We start from the raw sequence: 21,912 nt of genomic DNA on the forward strand, positions 1-21,912 counted from the left end.
CAACCCCTGACTCCAGACCTTCTGCCTGAGCTCCGGCCTGGCCCTCCTTCGGGACTGTGTGCCCACTGGCCCCACCTATAGCTGTGCTCAGGGGTACCTACCAAAGGCCCCTGGGTCCGGCAGGACTTACCCCTGCCTGACGGTGGAAGGACGGGTGCTTCCAGGATCAGGTCCCACTGCCTCTTCCCTCACGCTCTGAGCTTCAGTCTTGCCATGCGGTTTGGACTTGCCTTTCACTGGACAGGCTGCACCTCCATCTCTGTGCCTTTGTGTGAGTTGCTTCCTGCATTGCGTGGGCCTTCCTGGCACCCCACCTGCCTCCAGGAATGCCTGCCTGTCCATCTGGAACCAGCTGGCATCTCCTGCTCTGAACTCTTCCCCAAGCTGAGCAGGCAATGCCACCTGCACTTCAGACACTCCTTGTGGAGGCACATGTCACACCTATGAGGACCGTCCCCAGCACTGGGAAGACCCTGGGGACGGGGCTGTGCTGACTGTCTTCTCTCATCCAGGGCCCCAGCGCAGGGGATGACACTTGGTTCTGTTCCGTCTTTCAAATTCTGAGCAACTGAAAGAATGACTATCTTATCCCATATTTCCCAGGGTAAAACATTTTTTATTATAAGAAATACAAAAACAAGTACTTTTGCTACCAAATATGATGGAATAAAAGTGACTGAATATTCCCTCCCACCCAAAACTACCAAAAAATGGTCCAAATACATGAAACAATGGTTTGAAAGATAGTGAACATCAGGAAATGAAGGACAGTGATTCCTTAAAGATGAAGAACAAACCAGACTGCCCCAACTGACTTCCTGGAAAAAGGTCCCAGGCTACGGTGCAGGGAGAAGGAAACCAGGTGGGGCCTGCTGGACTCTGTGCTGAGGAGAGAAAGCTGGGAGTGTAACGAGGTGAAGATGGCTGGCATTCACCCACAGGGGACCCCATAAGTGAAATCTGTCCAGAGAGAGGACTGTGGAGTCCTAGGAGCATGGGACCCCCTTAAAGTATTAGGGTGAGAACTCCTCAGTGCATGCATGTGAAAAACCACCCCAGGCCAGAGAAAGAACCAGCCAGAAGAATTAGGTGTATTAGTCCCAATTGTTCACACAGGGCCAGGAACAGTGCCTGTTCCCTTTCATGAGAAGACAAGGCGTCAAGGTTCATGAGGCCGTGGGTACAGCATCTACAATGTGGGGAATAATTAGCCCTACACCCCATAATGCTCTGCTCCCCCCTGAAAAATCTCAAAAAGTAAGACCCAAAACAATCAAACTGCTTTCAAGTAAATTAACTGCAATCAAGAACATAACACAAGAATATTCACATAAATTTTAAAATATCCAGCGTTTGACAAGCAAAACTCACATTGTCTGAGGTCCAATCAAAAATCACCAAGAATGCCATAAAGCAGGAAATTTCAACACCCGAGAAGATAAATCAATCAATTGAGACCAACCCAGGACTGACACAGATGCTAGAATTAGCAGAAAAGTCATTTGTACAGTTATGGAAACAGTAATCCATATGTTCACAAAGCGAAGTAGAGACATGGAACATAGAAAAAGACATAAATTGAAATTTTAGAAATAAAAAGTATAAGGTCTGAGTTGAAAACTACACTCTTGGGATTAATGGCAGATTATAAACTGCAGAAATAAAGGTTAAAATGGATTTAAAGATATAGCAATATAAACTATTCAAAAGGAAAGAGAGAGGGAAATAATCTTAAAAATAAACAGTGCATTGTTAAGCTATGAGATAACTTCAGATGATGTGTAATGGGAGTCACTAGGGTGGAAACAGAAAAGAAATAGAAGAAATAATGGCTGAAATATTTCCAAATTTGAAGAAAATTATGAATGCACAGATCCAACAAACTGAAAGAATCCCAAATGCAAGAAACATGAAGAAAACTGCACCAAAACACATTATAAATCAATTTTCTGAAACCACCAATAAAGACAAAAATCTGTCTGTGCTTGGCTTATTTCACTTAATTTCCTCCAAGTTCACCCATATGGTTTCAAATGACAGGATTTCTTTTTTTTTTAATGTCTGAATAGTATTCCATTGTGTATGTACCATATTTTCTTTATCCATCCATCTGTTGATGGACACAAGTTAATTCCTTATCTTGGCTGTTGTGAACAATGCTGTAATGAACATCGGAGTGCAGAGAGCTCCTTTTTTTTTTTTTTTTTTTTTTGAGACAGAGTCTTGCTCTTCTTGCCCAGGCTGGAGTGCAATGCCACGATCTCGGCTCATTGCAACCTCCACCTCCTGGGTTCAAGTGATTCTCCTGCCTCAGCCTCCTGAGTAGCTGGGATTATAAGTGCCTGCCACCAAGCCTGGCTAATTTTTTGTATTTTCAGTAGAGATGGGGTTTTGCCACGTTGGCCAGGCTGGTCTCGAACTCCTGACCTCGTGATCTGCCTGCCTCGGCCTCCCAAACTGCTGGGATTACAGGCATGAACCACCGTGCCCGGCCAGATATCTCTTTTATATGCTGACTTAATTTCTTTCAGATATATATCCAGTAGAAGGATTGCTATCATTACTGTCATATGGTAGTTCTATTTTGAATTTTTTTGAGGAACTTCCATGCTCTTTTCTACAGTGGCTGTATTAATTTACATTCTCGCCAACAGTGTGCAAGGGTTCCCTTTTTTTGCACATCCCTGTCAACACTGTTATCTTTCATCTTTTTTATAATAGTCATTTTAAGAGGTGTGAGTGTCGTAGTCTGTTCTCACACTGTTATAAACATATACCTGGGACTGGGTAATTTATAAAGAAAAGAGGTTTAATTGGCTCGCGATTCCATAGGCTCTATGAAAGCACGGCTAGGGAGGCCTCAGGAAACTTACAATCATGGTGGAAGTTGAGGGGGAGCAAGCACGTCTTATGTGGCCACAGCAGGGGGAAGGGGGGTTGCTACACACTTTTAAACAACCAGATCTCATGAGAACTCACTCACTATCATGAGAATAGCAAGAAGGAAATCTGCCCCCATGATCCAATCATCTCCCATCAGGTCCCTCCTCCAACATGAGGGATTCCAATTTCACATGAGATTTAGGTGGGGACACAAATCCAAACCATAGCAGTGAGATAACATCTCCATGTGATTTTAATTTGCATTTCCCTGATGATTAGTGATTCTGGGCATTTCTTCATATGTCTGTTGGCCATTTGGGTGTCTTCTTTAAATGTCGATTTAGGTCCTTTGCCCATTTCTGAATTGGGTTACTTGTTTTCTTGTTACTGAGTTGTTTGAGTTTCTTATATATTTTGTATATTAACTCCTTATAAGATGTATGGTTGTAAACATTGTCTCCCCTTTTGTAAGTTGTCTCTTCACTGTGTTGTTTCTTTTCACATGATCTTGCTTATATGTGGAATTTTAAAAAGTTGACTGCTTAGAAATAGAAATTAGAATAGGGGTAGTGGAGAGTTGGGAGACAGAGGTGTTGGAGACATGATGATCAAATGGAATGGTGAATACCAGGGGTTATTGAGGGTTAGAAGATAGAGGGGTTGGGAAGATGACTGTCAAAGGATACAAAATTTGGTTAGCAAAAAAGGAACAAGTTCAAGGTATCTATTGTATAACATGGTGACTATAGTTAAGAACAATATATCGTATCCTTGAGAAAAGGTAACAGTAGATTTTAAGTGTTCTCATCACAAAAATGATAACTTTGTGAGGTAATGCAAGTTATTAGCTCAATTTAGTCATTCCACTATGTATAAATATTTGAAAACATTATGTTGTACAGGATAAATATATACAATTTTTGTCAATTAAGAAAATTAGGAATCAGAAAAAGAAAAAAGCACACCTTAGAAGCAGCCAGATAAAAATGATATTACATTCTGAGGAACAAATACAAGAAAAACAGCAGATTTCTTGTTGAAAACAATACAAGAGAGAAGACAGTGGGACAATGTTAAGAAAGTACTGAAACAAATCACCTGTCAACTTAGAATTCTATGCCTAGAAAAAATATCTTTCAAAATGAAGGCAAAATACACATTTTTGAGATATTCAGAAAATGAAGGAATTAATTACAAGCAGACCTGTTTTGCAAGAAATGTTAAAAGAAGTCCTTCAAGTAGAAGGAAACTAATACAGGTAGAAAAATGGATCTAATCCAAATAATAAGGATACAAAAAAATAGAAACTATATGGGTTACTGATACTATAAGTAAAGTGACAAAATAATATACCTTCAAAATGGCACAGTAAAGCTAGATATGAGAAACAAACACTAGTATAATAAAGCAAAGAGTTATAGATAAGTCAAAAAGAAAATACACAATTTAATCATAAAAATATTCAATTAATACATAGAAGCCAGAATAAGCAGGAAAAGAAAGAACAGGTTGCATAAACATAAAATATTTGACAATGTGGTAGACTTAAATCTAAGCAAAGAAATGATCACATTAAATGTAAATTTTCTGAATATTCCACTATGATGCAGAGATTGTGAGACTGGACGAAGAATCAAGACTCAACTTGTTTCCTCAAAACTGACCACAAAAATAAGGACATAAATATTTTAAATGGAAAAACATATGCTATATTATTGGTGTGAATATATCAATTTCAGACAAGTAGACTTCTTACAGTGATCAATAGAATCATTTTATAATGATAGAAAAATCTACCCCTCAAGAGGGCACAGTATCCCTAAATGGTCTTGCACTTAATAACATAATTTCAAAATATTTCAAGCAAAAACTGATTAACTGCAAAAAATAGACAAATCCACAATTACAGTCAAATATGTCAAAGACCCTTTCTCAATAATTGGCAGTCACTGAGGAAATAGATGATTTGAATGACACTATCAATTGACTTGATGGAATAGTCATTTAGAAAACATCTCACCAAACAACAGTAGTGTTTTTATTCTTCCTAAATGCATGTGATACATTTCCCATATAGACCATATTTTGGGCATAAAACAAGTATCAGATTATTTTAAAGAATTCAAGTCATACCAAGTATGTTATTTGCCAACATAAAATTAAATTAGAAATAAATAACAGAAAATCTCTGGAAAATACTCTAAATGTTTAAAGACTACCACACTTCTAAATAATTTGTGGGTCAAAATAAATCAAAAGAAAAATAAAGTATTTTAAACTGAATGAAAATAAAAATACAACTAAAGTAGTAATGTGAGTGGAGAGATACGATGATCTCAGAAAAGATATTTAGAAATTTTAATACCCATTTCTGATAAAAACTCTCCAAAAACTAGGCATGAAAAGGAATTTTTTCAACCCTAAAGGGCAGCTGTGCAAAATCTCCAGCTAACATCATGTTTAATGGTGGAAGACTGAAAATTTTATTGCTAAGATAAGAAATACAACAGTGATATCTCTTCTCACTATTAGTATCATTATTATGCTTGTAGTGCTGGCCCATGCACTGAGACAAGAAAATGAAATGAAAATCATCCAGATTAGAAAGAAAAAAATGAAACTCTTAATTCACAGATGTTGGAATTGTTCATGTAGAAAATTTGATGGAATCAATAAAAAACAATGATAGATCTAATATCTGAGTTTATCAAGGTTGTAGAATACGAGAGTATAAAAAATCAAATGTAGGTCTATATAATAGGAACAATAAAAAATTAGAATAAACACTATTTAAAATAATAGCAAAAATATTATTTAAAATACTGATATGATAAATATAACAAAAGATGAGAAAGACCTGTACACTGAAAACTACAAGGTATTGCTGAGATCAAAAAAAATTGATCAAATTGCATAGATCAAATCCTATGTAAATGGAGAGACACAGTGTCTATGGGTCAGAAGACTCAATATTGTAAAGATGCCAATTATCCCTCAAAATTGATGTATATATTAAATTAAATCCCAGTTTTTTAAAAACAAAACAGTAAACAGCTGGGGACAGTAACTGGCACCTGTAATCCCAGCACTTTGAGAAGCTGAGGTGGGAGGATCACTTGAGGCCAGGAGTTCAAGACCAGCCTGGGCAACAGAGGAAGACCTCATTTCTACAAAAAATTTTAAAAATTAGTTGTGTGTGTTGTCACACACCTGTAGTACTCACTGCTCGGGAAGCTGAGGTGGAAGGATTGCCTGAGTTCAGGGGTTCCAGGTTACAGTGAGCTAGGATCACACCATTTAACTCTGACCGTGTCTCAGAAAAAAACAAGCCAAAGAAACAAACCAAAAAAAGTAGGCTTATTCATGGGAATTGACAAACGGATTCTAAAATTCATATGAAAATGCAAATGATCTAGAAGCACCAAAAAACCTCTTTACGCAGAAAATAATGGAGTACTAACACTAACTGATTGACTTACTCTAAAGCTCTAGTAATCAAGACAGTGTGCATAAAGTTAGATAAATAGATCAATGGTACAGAATAGAGAGTCCAGAAATAGACACAAGCAAATATTGGCAACTGATTATTGACAAAGAGGCAGAAGCAATTCAGTGGAGGAAGAATAATATTTCAAACAAATTATGCTAAGACAAATGAAATCTATATGCAAAAAATTAAACTTGTGTCTACGACTCACAACATTACAAACATTTGCTCAAAATGAGTCACAGATCTAACTGTAAACGCTAAAACTATGAGACTTATAAAACTAAATATACCTTAAAATGTTATGCCCTTGGGCTAGGCATAGATTTCTTAAATATGACACTAAAAGATGCAATCCATAGAAGAAGAAATTGATAAACTGGAATTTATCAAAATAAAAAACCTATGCTTTTTAAATGACATTGTTAGGAGAATGACATGACAAGCCATAGATTGGGAAAAATATTTGCAAATTATCTGTCTCGTAAAGACTTGTATCTAGAATATATAAAGAAATCTCAGAAATCAAGAAAATTGAAAACTGTGAGTACTTCACCATAGAAGATGCATATAAACACATGAAATAATTCTTAATATGATCAGTCATTAGAGAAAAGCAAATTAATGCCATATGAGATACTACTTCTTACCCCTTAGGATGACTATAATCAGAAAGACCCACCATGCCAGGACGTGGCCAAAATGCAGAGGAAGTAGAACCCTCATGTGGCCAGGGCACGTGTCAAATGGTGCCATGACACTGGAAAGGAGTTTGGCAGTTCAGTAAAAAGTGAAATGTATGACTATCACCTGATCCAGCCATTCAACCCCTTGCTATTTATCCACAAAAAAAGAAAGTATGTGCTCTTACAAATACTTGTGCATGAATGTTCACAGCAGTTTATTTGTAATAGTCTAAAGAGTAAACAGGCCAGGCGCGGTGGCTCATGCCTGTAATCCCAGCACTTTGGGAGGCCGAGGCGGGCGGATCATGAGGTCAGGAGATCGAGACCATCCTGGCTAACATGGTGAAACAGCGTCTCTACTAAAAATACAAAAAAATTAGCCGGGCGTGGTGGCTGGCGCCTGTAGTCCCAGCTGCTGGAAAGGCTGAGGCAGGGCGTGAACCTCGGAGGCGGAGCTTGCAGTGAGCCGAGATTGCGTCACTGCACTCCAGCCTGGGTGACAGAGCGAGACTCTATATCAAAAAAAAAAAAAAAAAAGGAAATAAAAAAAAAAGAGTAAACAACCCAAATGTCCATCACAGGTAAGTACATGGACACCTGGTCTCTCCATGTGATGGTGTGGGATCAGCAATAGAAAGGAATGAACTATTTGTGATACATGCAGTCACGTGGATGAATCTCAAAATAATTATGCTGAGTCACCCAAGTCAGAAAAAAAAGGAGTATATACTGGATAATTCCATTTTTTATAATCTTACAGAAAATACTGACTTATGTATAATGATAGAATCCATAGTTTCCTGGGATGGAGGACTGACAAGGGGCCAAAGGACGCCTGCAGGTGATGGCATGGATGTATTCATTATCTTGATGGTGGTGATGTTTCTACCGGTATCTGCATATGTCAAAACTTACCAAATTGTCCATTTTAAATATATGCAGTTTGTTGTATGCCAATTATACCTCCTATGATGGCTAGTTTCATGAGTCAACTTGGCTAGGCCACAGTAGCCAGTTGTTTGGCCAAACACTAGTCTAGATGTTAATGCGAAGGTATTTGTTAGATGTGCTTAACATTTAAATCAGTAGGCTTTGAGTAAAGCACATGACCCGCCATAATGTGGGTGGGCCTCGTCTAATCAGTTGAAAGCCTTATGAGCAAACAGACTGAGATCTCCCTCAGGAGAGTAAATTCTGCTTATAGAATCCTTCAGACTTGAGCTGCAACATCAACTCTTTCCTGGGTCTTCAGCTGTTGGCCTGCCCTGCAAGTTCCAGACCTGCCGGTCCCCACAATTCCATGAGCCAGATAGTCTCACTCTCTCTTTACATATACAGTCATGCACCGCATGATGATGTTTAGGTCAACAGTGAACCTCACATATGATGGCAGCCCCATAATATTACAATACTGGCCAGGCGCAGTGGCTCACACTTGTAATCCCAGCACTTTGGGAGGCCAAGGCGGTCGGATCACCTGAAGTCAGGAGTTTGGGACCAGCCTGGCCAACACGGCGAAACCCCGTCTCCATCAAAAAACACAAAAATTATCCGGGTGTGGTGGCGGGTGCCTGTAATCCCAATTACTCGGGAGGCTGAGGCAGGGAGAACTGCTTGAATCCGGGAGGTTGGAGGTTGCAGTGAGCCGAGACTGCACCACTGTACTCCAGCCTGGGAGACAGGGCAAGACTCCATCTCAAAAAAAAAAAAAGATTACAATACCATATTTTTCTCTACCTACCTTTTTCTATGTTTAGATAGATAAATATTATTGTGTTACAATCACCTACAGTACTCAGTACACACTGTACAGGTTTGTAGCCGAGGAGCAACAGCCTCAACCTACCATATTGCCTAGGTGTGTAGTAGGTTACACCATCTTGGTCTGGGTAAGTACCTACATCTATGATGTTCACACAACAACGTCGCCTAACAACACATTTCTCAGAATATATTCCCATTGTTAAGTGATACATCACTGCACACACACACAGACACACACACAGCCTATTGGTTCTGTTTCCTTGAAGAACCCCTGTCAATATACCTCCACGAAGCTGTTTAAAATACCGAAAGATACAAAAGATGAGAACCTCCTGGCACATTCCCATTGACAACATACTTAAACCTCCAAGAGGAAACATGGTCACGTGACACATTCAACAAAGACAACTGAAAAAAATGATTTGTAATATGATTATAATAATATTGTTATATGATGATATTCTTGTTTCTATTTTTTTCTGTTTGAAAGTCCCCCAAAATTAAAGGAATATATCCCACAAATAAATTGAAAGAATTCTTACTAATCAATAATAAAAGACAAACTCACTAGGGGAAAACTTGAAAAAGAATATAAACAGTTGATCTACAAAAGACACTAAAATGACATACATAAAAATTGTTAATCCTTATTAGAGAAATGCAAATGAAAACAACAGTAACATTTCTTCCTACGTGCAAAATTGTCCAAGGTACTGGTGCCAGTGATGATATCTGGTGCTGACGCGAACAGACTGACGTGGGTCCTCTCACACGCTGTCCGTAGGGATGCAAATTAATATTAATATTTTTGGAAATTAATTTGTCAATATACAGAAAGGCCTCAAAATTCTGTCCTTACTTGGACCTAACAATTCCAGCTCTGCAATTTTTTCTGTAAATAACCATAAATATAGAAAATGATTTCAATAAAAGGGTGTTCATTTCTGAAGTGTTTTCTAAACACTAGAAATTGTCTAAATGTCCAAAACTCAACGTTGATTGAATGAACGGCAGTATTTAATGTGTTACAGAATTTCAGGCTACCAGAAAACACAATGTTCTGGAAGAATATATAATTCCATGAAATAATATTCACCGTGTACTAAGAAAACTGTTTACAAAATATTTACAGGATGAACGTATATGTGAAAAAAGATGTGAAAGATATTAACAAAATGCTAAATGTGGTGAACTCCATGTGGCAGAATTGAGGAACATTCTGTTTTCCTTTTGCTTGTCTCTCCATTTTGTATTTTTTTACTCAACGTGATTTGGTGATGAGAGGTCGTGCGCACAGCCGTCAGGGCAAGTTCTCTGGAGCAGACCACCTGGATCCCAACCTCAGCTGCCATGGCTGACTAAAAATCCCAGGACAATTGCCTGCAGGCCCCCTTGCCCCAGGTTCCATGTCCTGAAATCCAGGTATCGACTGCCTCCTTGGGCTGTTATGAAGATTAAGTGAGTGAGTATATGGGGGAACTTGGACTAGTGCCTGGCCCTTAGTATGGGATGTATCAATACTGTTTATTGTCATTACTAGACTGGATCAATAAAATGGATAATTATCGTTAAATCATGCATTCACGTCATTTACCAACTCTCTGCAAAGCACTGTTTTCAGGGCTGAGAATTCAGCAGCAAAGTGGCCTCTGTCCTCACGGGGCACACAGTCTGTGCCTGCTGGCCCTCGCCCCTCCTCTTTGTGTCTTTTGGCCTTTTGTGCTTCTCTTTCCTGTGTGCTGCGGCTCGTCTGTCTCTCGGCCTGGAAGCTGCTGAGGAAGTGCCTGAGCTCCCTAGTGTTCAAGTCTGTCCCCAGCAGCTGGCGGGGCCCATCTTAACAGCCACCCCTGCTACTTCCTTGATCTGTCTGCCTTCCTCCCTCCCCTCCCCTCCCCTCCCTCCTTCTCCTTCGTTCTCCTTCCTTCTTTCCTGACAGGGTCTCCTCTGTCACCCAGACTGGAGTGCAATTATACAATCAGAGCTCACTGTAGACTCAAACTCATGGGCTCAAGCGATTCTCCCACCTCAACCTCCGGATCCCTTCCCTCCCCTCCCCTCCCCCACTCCCCTCTCCTCCCTCCCTCACTTTTTCTCTTCCTTCTCCTTCCTTCCTTCCTTCTCAACAGGGTCTCCTCTATCACTCACGCCAGAGTACAGTTATACAGTCAGAGCTCACTGCAGCCTCGAACTCATGGGCTCAAGCGATCCTCCCACCTCAGCCTCCCAAGTAGCTGTGACTACAGGTGTGCACCACCATGCTGCCTAACTTTTTGATTTTTTGTAGAGATGGGGGTCTTGCTATGTTGCCCAAGCTGGTCTTGAATTCCTGGCCTCAAGCTACCCTCTCATCTTGGCCTGCCAAAGTGCTAGAATTATAGGCGTGAACCACCACACCCAGCCATGCCCAGGTTCTCTAGACAGAAGCCTGGGGAGTAACTTGGGACATCTCTGCCATATGCCCACCACTCCGGAGTCCCCACAGCCTGTCAGTTCTACTTCCTGGATAGCTGCCAAGCCCCCCACATCCCTGCCTTGACAGCTGCTCCTGAGAAGCCAGCCACCCCGGCTCTCACCTGGATCTTCCCAGCCACTGCCAAGCTGGCTCAACTCTCTCTACCAACCTGGGTCCTCCCCCAACTGTCACAGTAACCTCTTGGTAAAATGCACGTGGGATATGTGTGTGGAAGGTGAAAGCCTGCAATTGTTTTCAGAGGGAGGCACAGATCCCCGGGAGAGCAGGCACAGTAGCCCGCTACAGCTCCCACCTTTTGCGACCTGCTGTTCAGAGACCTGTGTGCTTCCTTTAGGAGATAGCGCTGGCCTTGCATAAAATACATTTTTCTCCCACTGTATCAGCAGGGACATCCTGACATCTCACCCCGTGAAAACATCCAGCTCCAAATTCAGTATCTCAGGGAGCCCTTGGTCAGTTGGGTACCCGCAACCTAACGGCAAATAGAAAACACCCTCACTGCAGGGAGGGGTGGAGAGAGAACAACCCGCCCCCACCGACCACAGCAGAACACAGCGAACAGTGGGCTCACATCCCCAGGAGGACAGCGAGGCTGCCACCTGACTGCAATACGTGCCTGGGTCCGCACCCTGGTCAGCTGCCCCTCCTCTCTGGGTAACGCCCCTTTCTATTGCCTTCCTCGGCCACGCTGGGTGCCCCGCCATGCAGGGACGCCCCTTCTGTGGGTGAGGCCTCTGAAGCAGTCCCAGGACTGGTGGCTTGGTGTGGGGTCAGAGCCGAGGACTCCCTCAAGTGTTACACAATTGCTATCCCCTGCATTTTCGGGTAGGAGTTAAGGTGATGGTGTGATTATTTAATAGACTTATTTAGGTTTCAAAATCTAAACTCCTGTTAGTTCTGGCCAGTAATCAAAACCAGCCCATCAACAACAACAAAAAAAATCGTCAATCCGTAGCGTGTGTTGGGATCCAGAGCAGAGCTTTCTGTTCCCTAGCAACAGAATTCAGGCTGCGCTCACCCCCCATCCTCAATTTCCATCTTGGTCTCTCTCTCCAGGCCTCTGGAAACAAGGCCGGGATGGGGCTGGACCAGGCACCTGCCCTTGCCTTTGGGCTGCCCGGGGGCGGTGTCTTTGTAATTACCTCAAGGTTGTTGTCCCAGGGAGACCCCATCTCTTCAATCTGATCTCGGACCCCACACCTCCCCCCGCCACCTCCCTACTCCTCAGGTCCTTCTACTTGTAACCTGGGGTGGAGAATTCACCTTTTCTAGCGTCACCATTTTCAGACTCTCCACCATTCTAGACTCCAAGTCATAAGCACCAAGGGCTCCCCTTCCATTCCCTTTTTCTGGAAATATTCAGCATGTAATGAACCAAGCACTGCTCTCCCATAGCCCAAGGTTCCCCACCATAGCCCTAATGTTGCGGCCACAAAAACCTCAGTGTCTGAGTTCCTGGATACAGCAGACCGGGTACCACACTGCACCTCTTCTCCTCTGCTTGGGAGCCCTCCCCAGCCACCCCATTGTCACCACGGCCCCTGTCCTTTGGCAGAAAGGCTCCAATATACCCTCCCAAAGTCAAGGTAGACTGCATCTCTCTTCAAACCGTATTTTTTAAAGAAAGAAAACTACTATAAACCAAATTATTGGGAGGGCAACCAGCATTTCAAAAATGAATTAGGATGCAATAGAAAACATCAGAGTATTTTTGGGGTAAATATTGCTTCGGAAACTTTCACTCCAAGCATGTGTGTGCATGTGTGTGTGCATGTGTGTTAAAGCATGTGTGTGCATGTATGTGCGTGTGTGGATGTGTGTGCACATGTGTTCACGTGCGTGTGTGTATTCGTATATGTGCATATATGTGTGCGTGTGTACATGTGTTCACGTGCGTGTGTGTGTTCGTATATGTGCATATATGTGTGCATGTGTGTGTGTGTTTGTCCTAAGGATAGACCAAAAGGGCTTGGAAACCACTCTCCTGGAAGCCCTCCCTGGCACACACTTGCTGCGCTCTAGAGCATGATTTCAGGGTAAACGCTCCTTTCTTGTGCTCTAAGAGTGCTCTCCTCTCCCTCCCATCGTGACGCTTGCCACGCTGCACTGGAATTGTTTGTTTCTCAAACTGACTGTCACTTTCCAGGGGGACAGAAAATCTGTGTCTTGTTGGCTTCCCCAGTCCCAGTGCCTCGCCCAAGTAGGTGCTCAATAAACAGAGGTTGAATGAAGGAATGTCTGGCACAGGAATTCGGGATGGACAGGATGAATTGGAATCTGTAACATTTTAAAAGCCACATCCTTTTTAGCAGGAAAAAAGGCTTCAATGAAAGGAATGAAATTATAAGGGTGGAGACCCGGGCATCAATGGTTGACTCCACAGAATCCCATTGAGGGAGCCCCTCCCTGCCAGGGTCCCATGCCTACCCTTCACATCCAGAGGCAAGGGGTGCATCCCTCATGGCCACCCCAAAGTTGTCAGGAGTCTCAACTTCTGCAGAATCACCTCCCTGCCAGGAAAGAGAGCGGGGAGAAGCTGCAGTTGAGAAGATACTAAACAGGAAAGTCAGTGTTTTAATTAAACAGGATTGAAAATTGATAGGACAAAATAAGCGTGAACACAATCATATTAACACAAGAATCCTGTCAGAGCCCCTGGCAAGGAAGCTTCAGTGCACATCAACCACTGGGACAGGGGTTAGAGGACTCACAGTGAGAGGCTGCCTTTCTTTGCTCAGTTTCTCCTAAAGTGTTGTGTGTGTGTGGATGAGAGAGCGTGTGTGTGTGTGTGTGTGAGACAGAGAGAGAGATTCAAGGAAAATACGTGTGTGTGTGTGGTGCAGTGTGTGCATTGGGGCATGAATGCTTGCATGCATGAGTTGTGGGTGAGCGTAGGGCTGGGGACAGTCCACATCCCTTCACCTCCCTGGACCAGGCCTCAAGATGAAGGGATGATGCTTCTTCTCCCTGGTTGCTCAATCTGACTTGCAGGCCCTCTACTGGCTCCTCAGAAAAGGGTCTCCAGCCCCAAAAGAATCTCCTGCGGTGCTCAAGCCCCCAGCCCTATGCAGGATGGAGAAGATCTTGTGAGTTCCAGAGGAGGGGTTCTATTAGTCGTGTGCACGAACCTGCAGGAAGGGAGAGCTTGGGGTGGTGCTGTGGCAGGTACCGGCAGGGGCCAGAGCCTCTCCAGGCAGCAGGGCCATCTGGACATCCTGGACTGGGGAGCGTATCTCCTGGGCTGTAGAGGGAGGTGCAGAGGGGACATGACTAGGAGGGTCGGAGACGGGGAAAGTGTCCTTGTGTCCTTACAGGGCTCATTTTCCCCATCCTTAGCTTGTTATAGGAGTGAACCTGTCTTGCAGATGATCATCGACAATGCAGGTAAAATAGATTGCGATCATTGTCATCCTGCTCAGAAAACCCACCTGGATAGGACCAGTCCTGGGACTGGGAGCCCGGAGACGCCACCGAGAGCCAGTCCTGCAGGGACTCCAGGGAGATGAACCAGGAGATGGCTCAGCAAGGACGGGGCAGTGGCAGAGGTGCCCGAGTAGAGTAATCGTGGGGCAGAGGACTGAGGGAAAGTGCGTGCCTGTGCCTGGCAGTGCCGCCCCGGGTGGAAGAGGAGCCTTCAGGGTGCTGGGCTTCCGATGAAGGGTGACTCTTCCGGGGTCTGAGGCTGTGCTCCCAGTTGACTCAGGGACCCCACTGCACATGCCCGATTTGGGGTAACAGGGCACACCTAGGGAACAGGCCCAGAGCACCCTCTCCTTGGAATAAACTCCAGATCCAACTCCCAGAACCCACCTTAGGAGGCGTCTGCCGCCCCCGCCCCCTCCCCAGCCTTCCAGGCCCTGGCTGCGGTGGATGGGGACGCGGAAGGCCCAAGTGCACGAACTTCACCTGGCCCGGCCGTCGTCCCCGCGGGGGGCCCAGGCTGCGGGCGCGCCAGGCCGTCTCTGTCGCCATCCAGAGGAGCGGCTCGGGCGCGGCGTCCCCTCTGCCAGTCCCGGGTCGGCGGCTGGAGCCCCCAGCGGCGGCGGGCGCGCGCCTCTCTCACGGATGCCGGGGCGCGCGTAGCCGGGGCGCGCAGTGACGCCCAGAGCGGGGCCGGCGCGGGGTCGGCGGGCGCGAGCGCGGGCGGCGCGGGCGCGGCGCGGGGCGCGGTGGGCCGGGGCCCGGGCGCGGCGGCGGCGGCGGCGGAGGATGGCGCGCGCGGGGCCCGCACGTGGAGGCCGGCGCGGGGGCGCGGGCAGGGCCGGCTGCTGAGACGCGCTGCTGCCCCCCGCGCGGGCGCCGCGGCTTCAATGGCGCCATCGCCCAGGACCGGCAGCCGGCAAGATGCGACCGCCCTGCCCAGCATGTCCTCAACTTTCTGGGCGTTCATGATCCTGGCCAGCCTGCTCATCGCCTACTGCAGTGAGTACCGCGCGGCCCCGGTCCCGGCACGGCCCTCTGGGCCCCGGACCCCCTCCTCCGGCCCCGGCAGGCGCCCCGCGGGCCTCCCGGAGTCGGCCCGGAGTTACGAGCGCCGGGCGCGTGGTCCCCAGAGTCCCGGCCGGTCCGACGCTGCTCTGGGCGGGCGAGAGGGTCCACCCGGGTTCCGGGCGCTCGAGCACTTCGGGGTTGGACGCCCCGGCCCGAGCCTCCCTTCCCTGACTCCCCGGCAGGGCCCGGGCTCCAGGCCCCGGGTGGCGCGGCCCGTCCCTGCCCGGCGGTCGGAGCCCAGCCCGCGGCTTCCCGGCCGAGATGCGCGCTCAGGAGGCAGCTGCAGGTCGCGGAGGGCGGGCGGCGCTGCCGGGGTGTCTGCGGAGCGCCCTCCCCGTGCCTCAGCCCGGGACAAGGGGGGACGCGGCGGCCGAGCCCGGAGAGGAGCTCTTCAGGCAGGAGCCCAGCTTGGGCTCGGAGGAGCGGCTGGAGCTTCCGCTTTCCCGGGAAAAGGGCTCGTCAAGCGCCTTCTGGAAAGAGAAGCGAAGTGAGGGATGGGATGCCCGGAGGGGGCTCGCCGCGGCCGCGGACGTTTCTCGGGTCGTGTCTGGGGCCCGAGCTGGTGACCGGCGGGACTGGCGCGGTCGCGGGCTGGGGTGGTGCGGGCCAGTGGGCGCCCGGGTGTGAGCTGGGGGCTGGGGTAGGGGGTGACCGCCGCGGGCTCCCGGTTGCCTGAGGTGAAGGGTGGGGGGTGGCCTGTGCCCCTGCCGAGGCTCCAGGCGGGTGGAATGAGGGGTGGTTGGAGTCCCGGGTGCAGACTCCAGCCTCGGCGCTGGGGAGGGTGCTCAGCCTCCCGGGGCACGTTCGCGGCTGATGGGGTGAGTGGGGGCTGCTCAGCGTCCCGGGCACAGGCTCTGGCCCCGGATGGCGCGGGCTGGTCGGCTTCAGCTCCGGGAGCTCCAGGCTTCTTGTCTTCAGCGGGAGAAAAGGACGGGTGCTGGGGAGCACCTGTCATGGAGAATTGCCATGGGCGCGGGAGGTGATGGAAAAATAGGGATTCTTTACAAAAAAAAAAAAAAAAAAAAAAAAAAAAAAAAAAAAAAAAAAAGGCCAGCACCGAACCTCCCTCCACAGACACCACCTCCTGCAGAGCCCCGGGCCTCCAAGCTTCCAGTCCGATCTGATCCTTCCGCTGTCGCCAAAATGAGAGCACAGTGGCCCAGGGAGACCCGGGCAGCCGCGGGATCGGCCTCCGGAGTCCTGGGACAGCCCAGCTCGCCAGGATCGCGAGGGAAACCCGGGGACCAGAGCAGGAATTTTCCTACTTGCTTCAGCGCGGTTATGCATTTCCCTAGAAATGCTGTGGCACCGAGCGGGGAGGGGTCGCCAAGCCTGGGGGTCTCAACCCGAGCTGCCCAGGCAGACGAGGCCACCGTGGGTGCGCCGGCGCCCCTGGGAACTCACTGGCTGGCTGCCTGCAGGGAGCAGGGTCTGGGGGTTTGAGCGACATTTGTGCCTGCCCCCGAGTTTTCTGTGGCCGTCACGGGGCCTGCAGGGGTATGTGGGGGGATTCCCCAGAAGACCCCCAAGCAAGGCTTCCTAGGAGATGTAGAAAGGGTTAATGGCAGGTAAACTCTGTGCTGAAGAGGAGGCATTTGAACGCACTTCCTGGTGGCACCACCGGAGAGGAGAGGAGAGGGAGAGGGAGCTCATTCAGCAGTGTTTGGGGAGGGGCTGTAGTGCCCTGAGCCCACTACAGGCTGCCTATCCCTGGCTGGCTGCTAGAACCCAGGACAACACCTCACCCCCAACCCCCAGCAGCTCAGCAGGTGTGGAAAAGAACAACTGCTAATTGTTGCTAAGTACTTGACACCAGGGCCCTGTGGCTTCAACACTGCACTTTCCGAGCCCGCTAGGAGCGCGGTACACGCTGTCTCAATACCCGCAGCGTCAGCTCTCTCCCACCCTGCGCTGCATCCTGAATCCTAAGGTGTCAGCACGTTGTTCATCCGGACGGGCTCACACCTTCCTGAGACTGTCGCCTGCTCTGCCGAGTCGAGTCCTGGTGTCCCAGCACAGACATCTGAGCCTGCTGCTTAGACACACTGAGGATGGGAGATCTGGTTCCACACTCATCCCTCCTCCTTAGGAGGCCTCCCCAGCGTTCTGGAAACAGCCCTTCGCCAGGACAAGGACAATTGGTAAGAAGGTCTTACCAGAGTAGCAGAAATAATTAATAACAGAAGCTTGGGTGAAGCACATTTTTTATGGCTGTTTCCATCTCCATGTAATGGAATAATTGACAATAAGAGACACACCCCATTACACCAGAAATGTACTTGGAGAAATTAAAACATTTCACTAAAATACAAAATAGACATAATAATAATTTATAGCTTGGAACTGCAGTCCTAGGGAAAAAAAAATCCCCCCCCCCTTTTTTTTAGAACCGATAAAGCAAATTAAATGCAAATTAAACAGTTCCTATGATTTTCATTCTTTCTTCCAATAGATCTGGGATGAAGAAGAATAGTTCGTATTCTTGTTTGTAAATTGTTTTTGTCATCAGTAAGGATTTTTATTACTCCAAATGTCTTTGTGTTATGAAGCAGATATATTTGTATCATATTAATTAGGGAAACTGATAAGTATCATACAGCGTTCAATTATCCTGCCTATTAAATCTGTGTGTTTCTCTGCAGCACATAAGGTGCTGGCTTTCTGGTGCAGCTAAGAGGAAACTGGATTCTTTCTTGGCCTGGTTTTCTGTTGGGGGGATTCTGCTGTTCTTGGCCCAGTGAGAGTCCGGCCTTCTTTCTTTCCCGTGTGCTGGGATCCATATATAAGGAGATGGGCTCCACCATCTGGCTGGAGAAAGACCTGCAGTCCACCAATTAGGCTAGTTGCTATAGTGACACAGCCTTGTCATTTTCTCCTCCTGGGGAAGAATTGCCAGGAGACGCAAACAGGGGAAGGGGCCCCGGATGGCTCACTTTAAAATGCATGCTCGGTGGTCTGCGACCATCACGGTGACAGCAGGCTTGGTTTCTTCCGCGGCCGGTGCTGCCCATGAGGGTTGTTGGATGGTTGGTAATGAGTTGACTTGCATGATGATGAGCTTTGATGGGGAAGTTGAAGCTCTTCTCCGTTCTGGTCTGAGGAAACCTCTTTGGGTGTGGCTTAAAAAGAGTTGATATAGGTTGTTTTCCCCTTAGCGTATTTGGAGTAGAGAAGTCTGTCTGCCTAGATGTGGTTCTTGCCTAGATGTGGAATGGGACCTCTTGACCCAGCTAGAGCTGTTTGAGGGTGTTCTGTGCCCGCCGCTGAAGATGTGATCTTTCCACCCTGGCATCTAGGATAGAACAGCAGCAAGGGAGAGAAGCAAATGATGACCTGGGGCAACTCCCTATGACACCTAAGCACTGACTCTGTCCTTGTGTGCAGTGTTGAAATCAAAGGTGAAGGACACTCTGCACTAACCTAGATTCCATGTCCCCTATTCAGCACGAGCAGGTGGATGGTGGGGACCTAGACTATATTTCGGCATACCGGGGAGAGTGAGGAAGACAGACAGATTCACTATGTGCTGGACATGGAAATTTCCAAATAAATCCCGTCAATATTGAGCTGTACTTTCCAGTTAAATTTCATGTCCTCAGCTATAACTATGAGAATAAATTACAAACAACTTTGGAATTGTTTTGAATCCATTAGAATCCTAACTGAGCGTAGGCACTCTGATGTTGCATTTCTTTTATAAATACAATTTATTGCATATTTAGGAGCGATTAGAATATGTTACTTTCCTGCTGTTCAAATTTTGTTCTGGAGTTGTCAAAGAGGTAAAATGGAAAACACTGGAGGCTTAATGAAGTGGTGCCGTTCAGAAGTTTATTTCTCATCTTTTTTGAAAAAATTCTTGCTGTGTTTTTATTCGATGAATTTGGGGCACAAGAAGATGGGCTGTTTGTTTCTTTCAGCTCCGTAAATATAAATTATCTGTCTCTGGGACTTCTTTTAGCCAACATCCATGCCCTAGGCTCAGTGAGGAAGAGGCAGGTTTGCCCCCTCACAGGATTTTCCCATGCAGGGACCCCTGGGGGAAGGGACTTCCAAGCGGCTCTAGACAGTGCCTTGGAGAGCGGCATTGACTCCTGGTGATCCTGGCGGTGCCCCACTGTCCCCTCCCACCCTCCACCCCTGCTCTTTCGCTGAGATAGGGTCAGAAGAGGGGGTCTACACTCTTCCACTGTCCACACAGGTGTCTCTGCTGGACCTCCCTGAGGCCAGAGGACACTCGAACCCAAGAAGGGGGCTCCACCTGATGGGTCTCTTCAACACCAGGCTCCCCAGCTAAGTTCTGCCCCAGAGTTCTGAGCTCAGGATCTGCCACTCGACATGCTCGGAATGAAATATGTAGATCAACTTTTGTGGCATGAAGCATTTTCAGGTGACTTTTATGGGCGTAATTATGAGAAAATGTTATGATAATGTGGCACTAGAAAAGGGAAGAAAAGCAAAACATTAAAATCCCCATTTCTTTATATAGCCTCGCATCTGCGCCGATTTAGAAGGGCTCATTTTTGCATTAAAATGTGGCGCTCTGGAGTTAATGACCTCTACAGATCGCCACCTGTCACTCGGAGCACTGTCAGCGATGGTCCAGCCCCAGCATTCAGGGTGGAGATGGACAAGGAGGACCAGAAACTGTTCAGGTGGCCAGAGTGAGCACTGGGGTATGGAAAGCCCTGTAGATTGATGACTGTTTGTTAGGAGAACTGTCATTGAGGCCGTCTCAGGGGCCTGTGTTGGTGCAGGTGCAGGGGGCCCATAGCGTCTGGTGTGTCTCTTCTTAAATGCTGCCTTGCACATGGTCCTGGGGCTTCTCCATTGACAAGGGCCCCCTGATCTGCCCCCAGTGTGGATGGTTTCTGTGGAGGCCCTGGGTGGGCCTGGAGCCCAGGAACAGCAGCTCCAGCCACCCAGCTCCTCCCTTCTGGACTTCTCCGCCCTGGAGTGTGCTAAGACTCACGGCAGCAGCACAAGCTGCCTCGGTGCTGGGCTTTCCAGAAATGGGCCTGGCAGCTGGCAGCAGATCTGGGCGACTATTCTCGTCTCTCCTTCACCCCAGTGAATGTGGTAGAGGGCTCCCTGAGGCTTTGTAGCGTTTACTTATTTATTAAAATGGCTGGCAGGAATCGGGTGTGGAATTACTTTTATCTCCAACTAGGCGAGCGGGACTCGTCTGGAATCCCCTGGTCCTCCTGGCTCCAGGGAGGCTGAGTTCCAGCTTTGTATGCCAGCGGCATCCTGCAGGACAGCGGGTCTGGGCCCGGTGGGATGGCAGCCCCGCAGTGAGCCTCCCTGGAAGAGGCCTCCCTGTCCCTTGGCGTGTCACCTGCCATGGGATGAGCCTCTGCTTTGGAGGGGGCTGGCTCTGCAGGTCTCCTTCCAGCACTGCTCGAAGGAGGCAGGAGTGGTGGAGCTGGCTGCAGGCTTGCGGGTGAAGCTGGAGACGTGGCTTCCAGGGTATTCATTTAATTAGTCTCAGGTGAGCTCCAGCCATATGCCAAGCCCCGGGAGCAGAGATGGTCACTCTCCTGGAGCTGACATTCCAGAGGGGAGGGGACAGTCAGTCGGCACAAAGCAAAGGCCGAAGATGATGGGGGAGCAGCCTGCGCTAGGCCCCTGTGTTCTGGTGGGTTCTTCATGCTACCTTTCTGTGTCCCAACCCAGCTGCCACCTCAGAATATCAGGGACCTCCCAGAGGTGGTGAGAGGCAGCCCAGGATCTAGCTCTGGATCTGGTTTCCATCTGGGGAGGCTCCTCCGTCCTTGTTCTCCCTTCCCTGGGCTCCCCGTGCCCCTGGCCCTGCACCTAGCCGGCCTGTCTATTCCTTGTCCCAGAGACATCTTGCCTGTCCTGTCTCTGTCTAGGCTGCTGTCACTTGAGACCTCACACCTGCTCTCCCTCCTGAATGTAGCAGCGTCATCCTCAGTGGCTTCTCCGCCTCCAGGCCCCTGCCCTGAACCATAACTTCCCTTGGAAGGACCCGGCTGCCTTCAACCCTCCTGCCCGGCTCTCACCCTCTCCTCTGGCTGACCACACTCAGGGGCCCAAAGCTGAGCCCCTCGGCCCAGGTGGGAGTCTCCATCCCTCTGTCCAGCCCTGGAATCCAATCCTGAGAG

The 21,912-nt window shown here is 47.7% G+C and overlaps 1 protein-coding gene across 5 annotated transcripts in view; it reads left to right on the forward strand.

Annotated features, from left to right (window-relative positions):
- Positions 1-15,491: 15,491 nt before the first annotated feature.
- TAFA5 (TAFA chemokine like family member 5) overlaps positions 15,492-21,912 on the forward strand; it is a 367,025-nt gene continuing 360,604 nt past the window's right edge. The window contains exon 1 of one of the 5 annotated variants that reach the window (XM_054543821.1): positions 15,492-15,715. In XM_054543821.1, the coding sequence (XP_054399796.1) occupies positions 15,604-15,715 (112 nt within the window). In that variant the 5' untranslated portion in view covers positions 15,492-15,603. The remainder of the gene's footprint in view (positions 15,716-21,912) is intronic. The other 4 variants (XM_054543819.2, XM_054543820.2, XM_054543822.2 and 1 more) reach the window with 4 other exon arrangements.

Source organism: Pongo abelii, chromosome 23 (assembly GCF_028885655.2).
Source record: "Pongo abelii isolate AG06213 chromosome 23, NHGRI_mPonAbe1-v2.0_pri, whole genome shotgun sequence".
Taxonomy (NCBI): Eukaryota; Metazoa; Chordata; class Mammalia; order Primates; family Hominidae; genus Pongo; species Pongo abelii.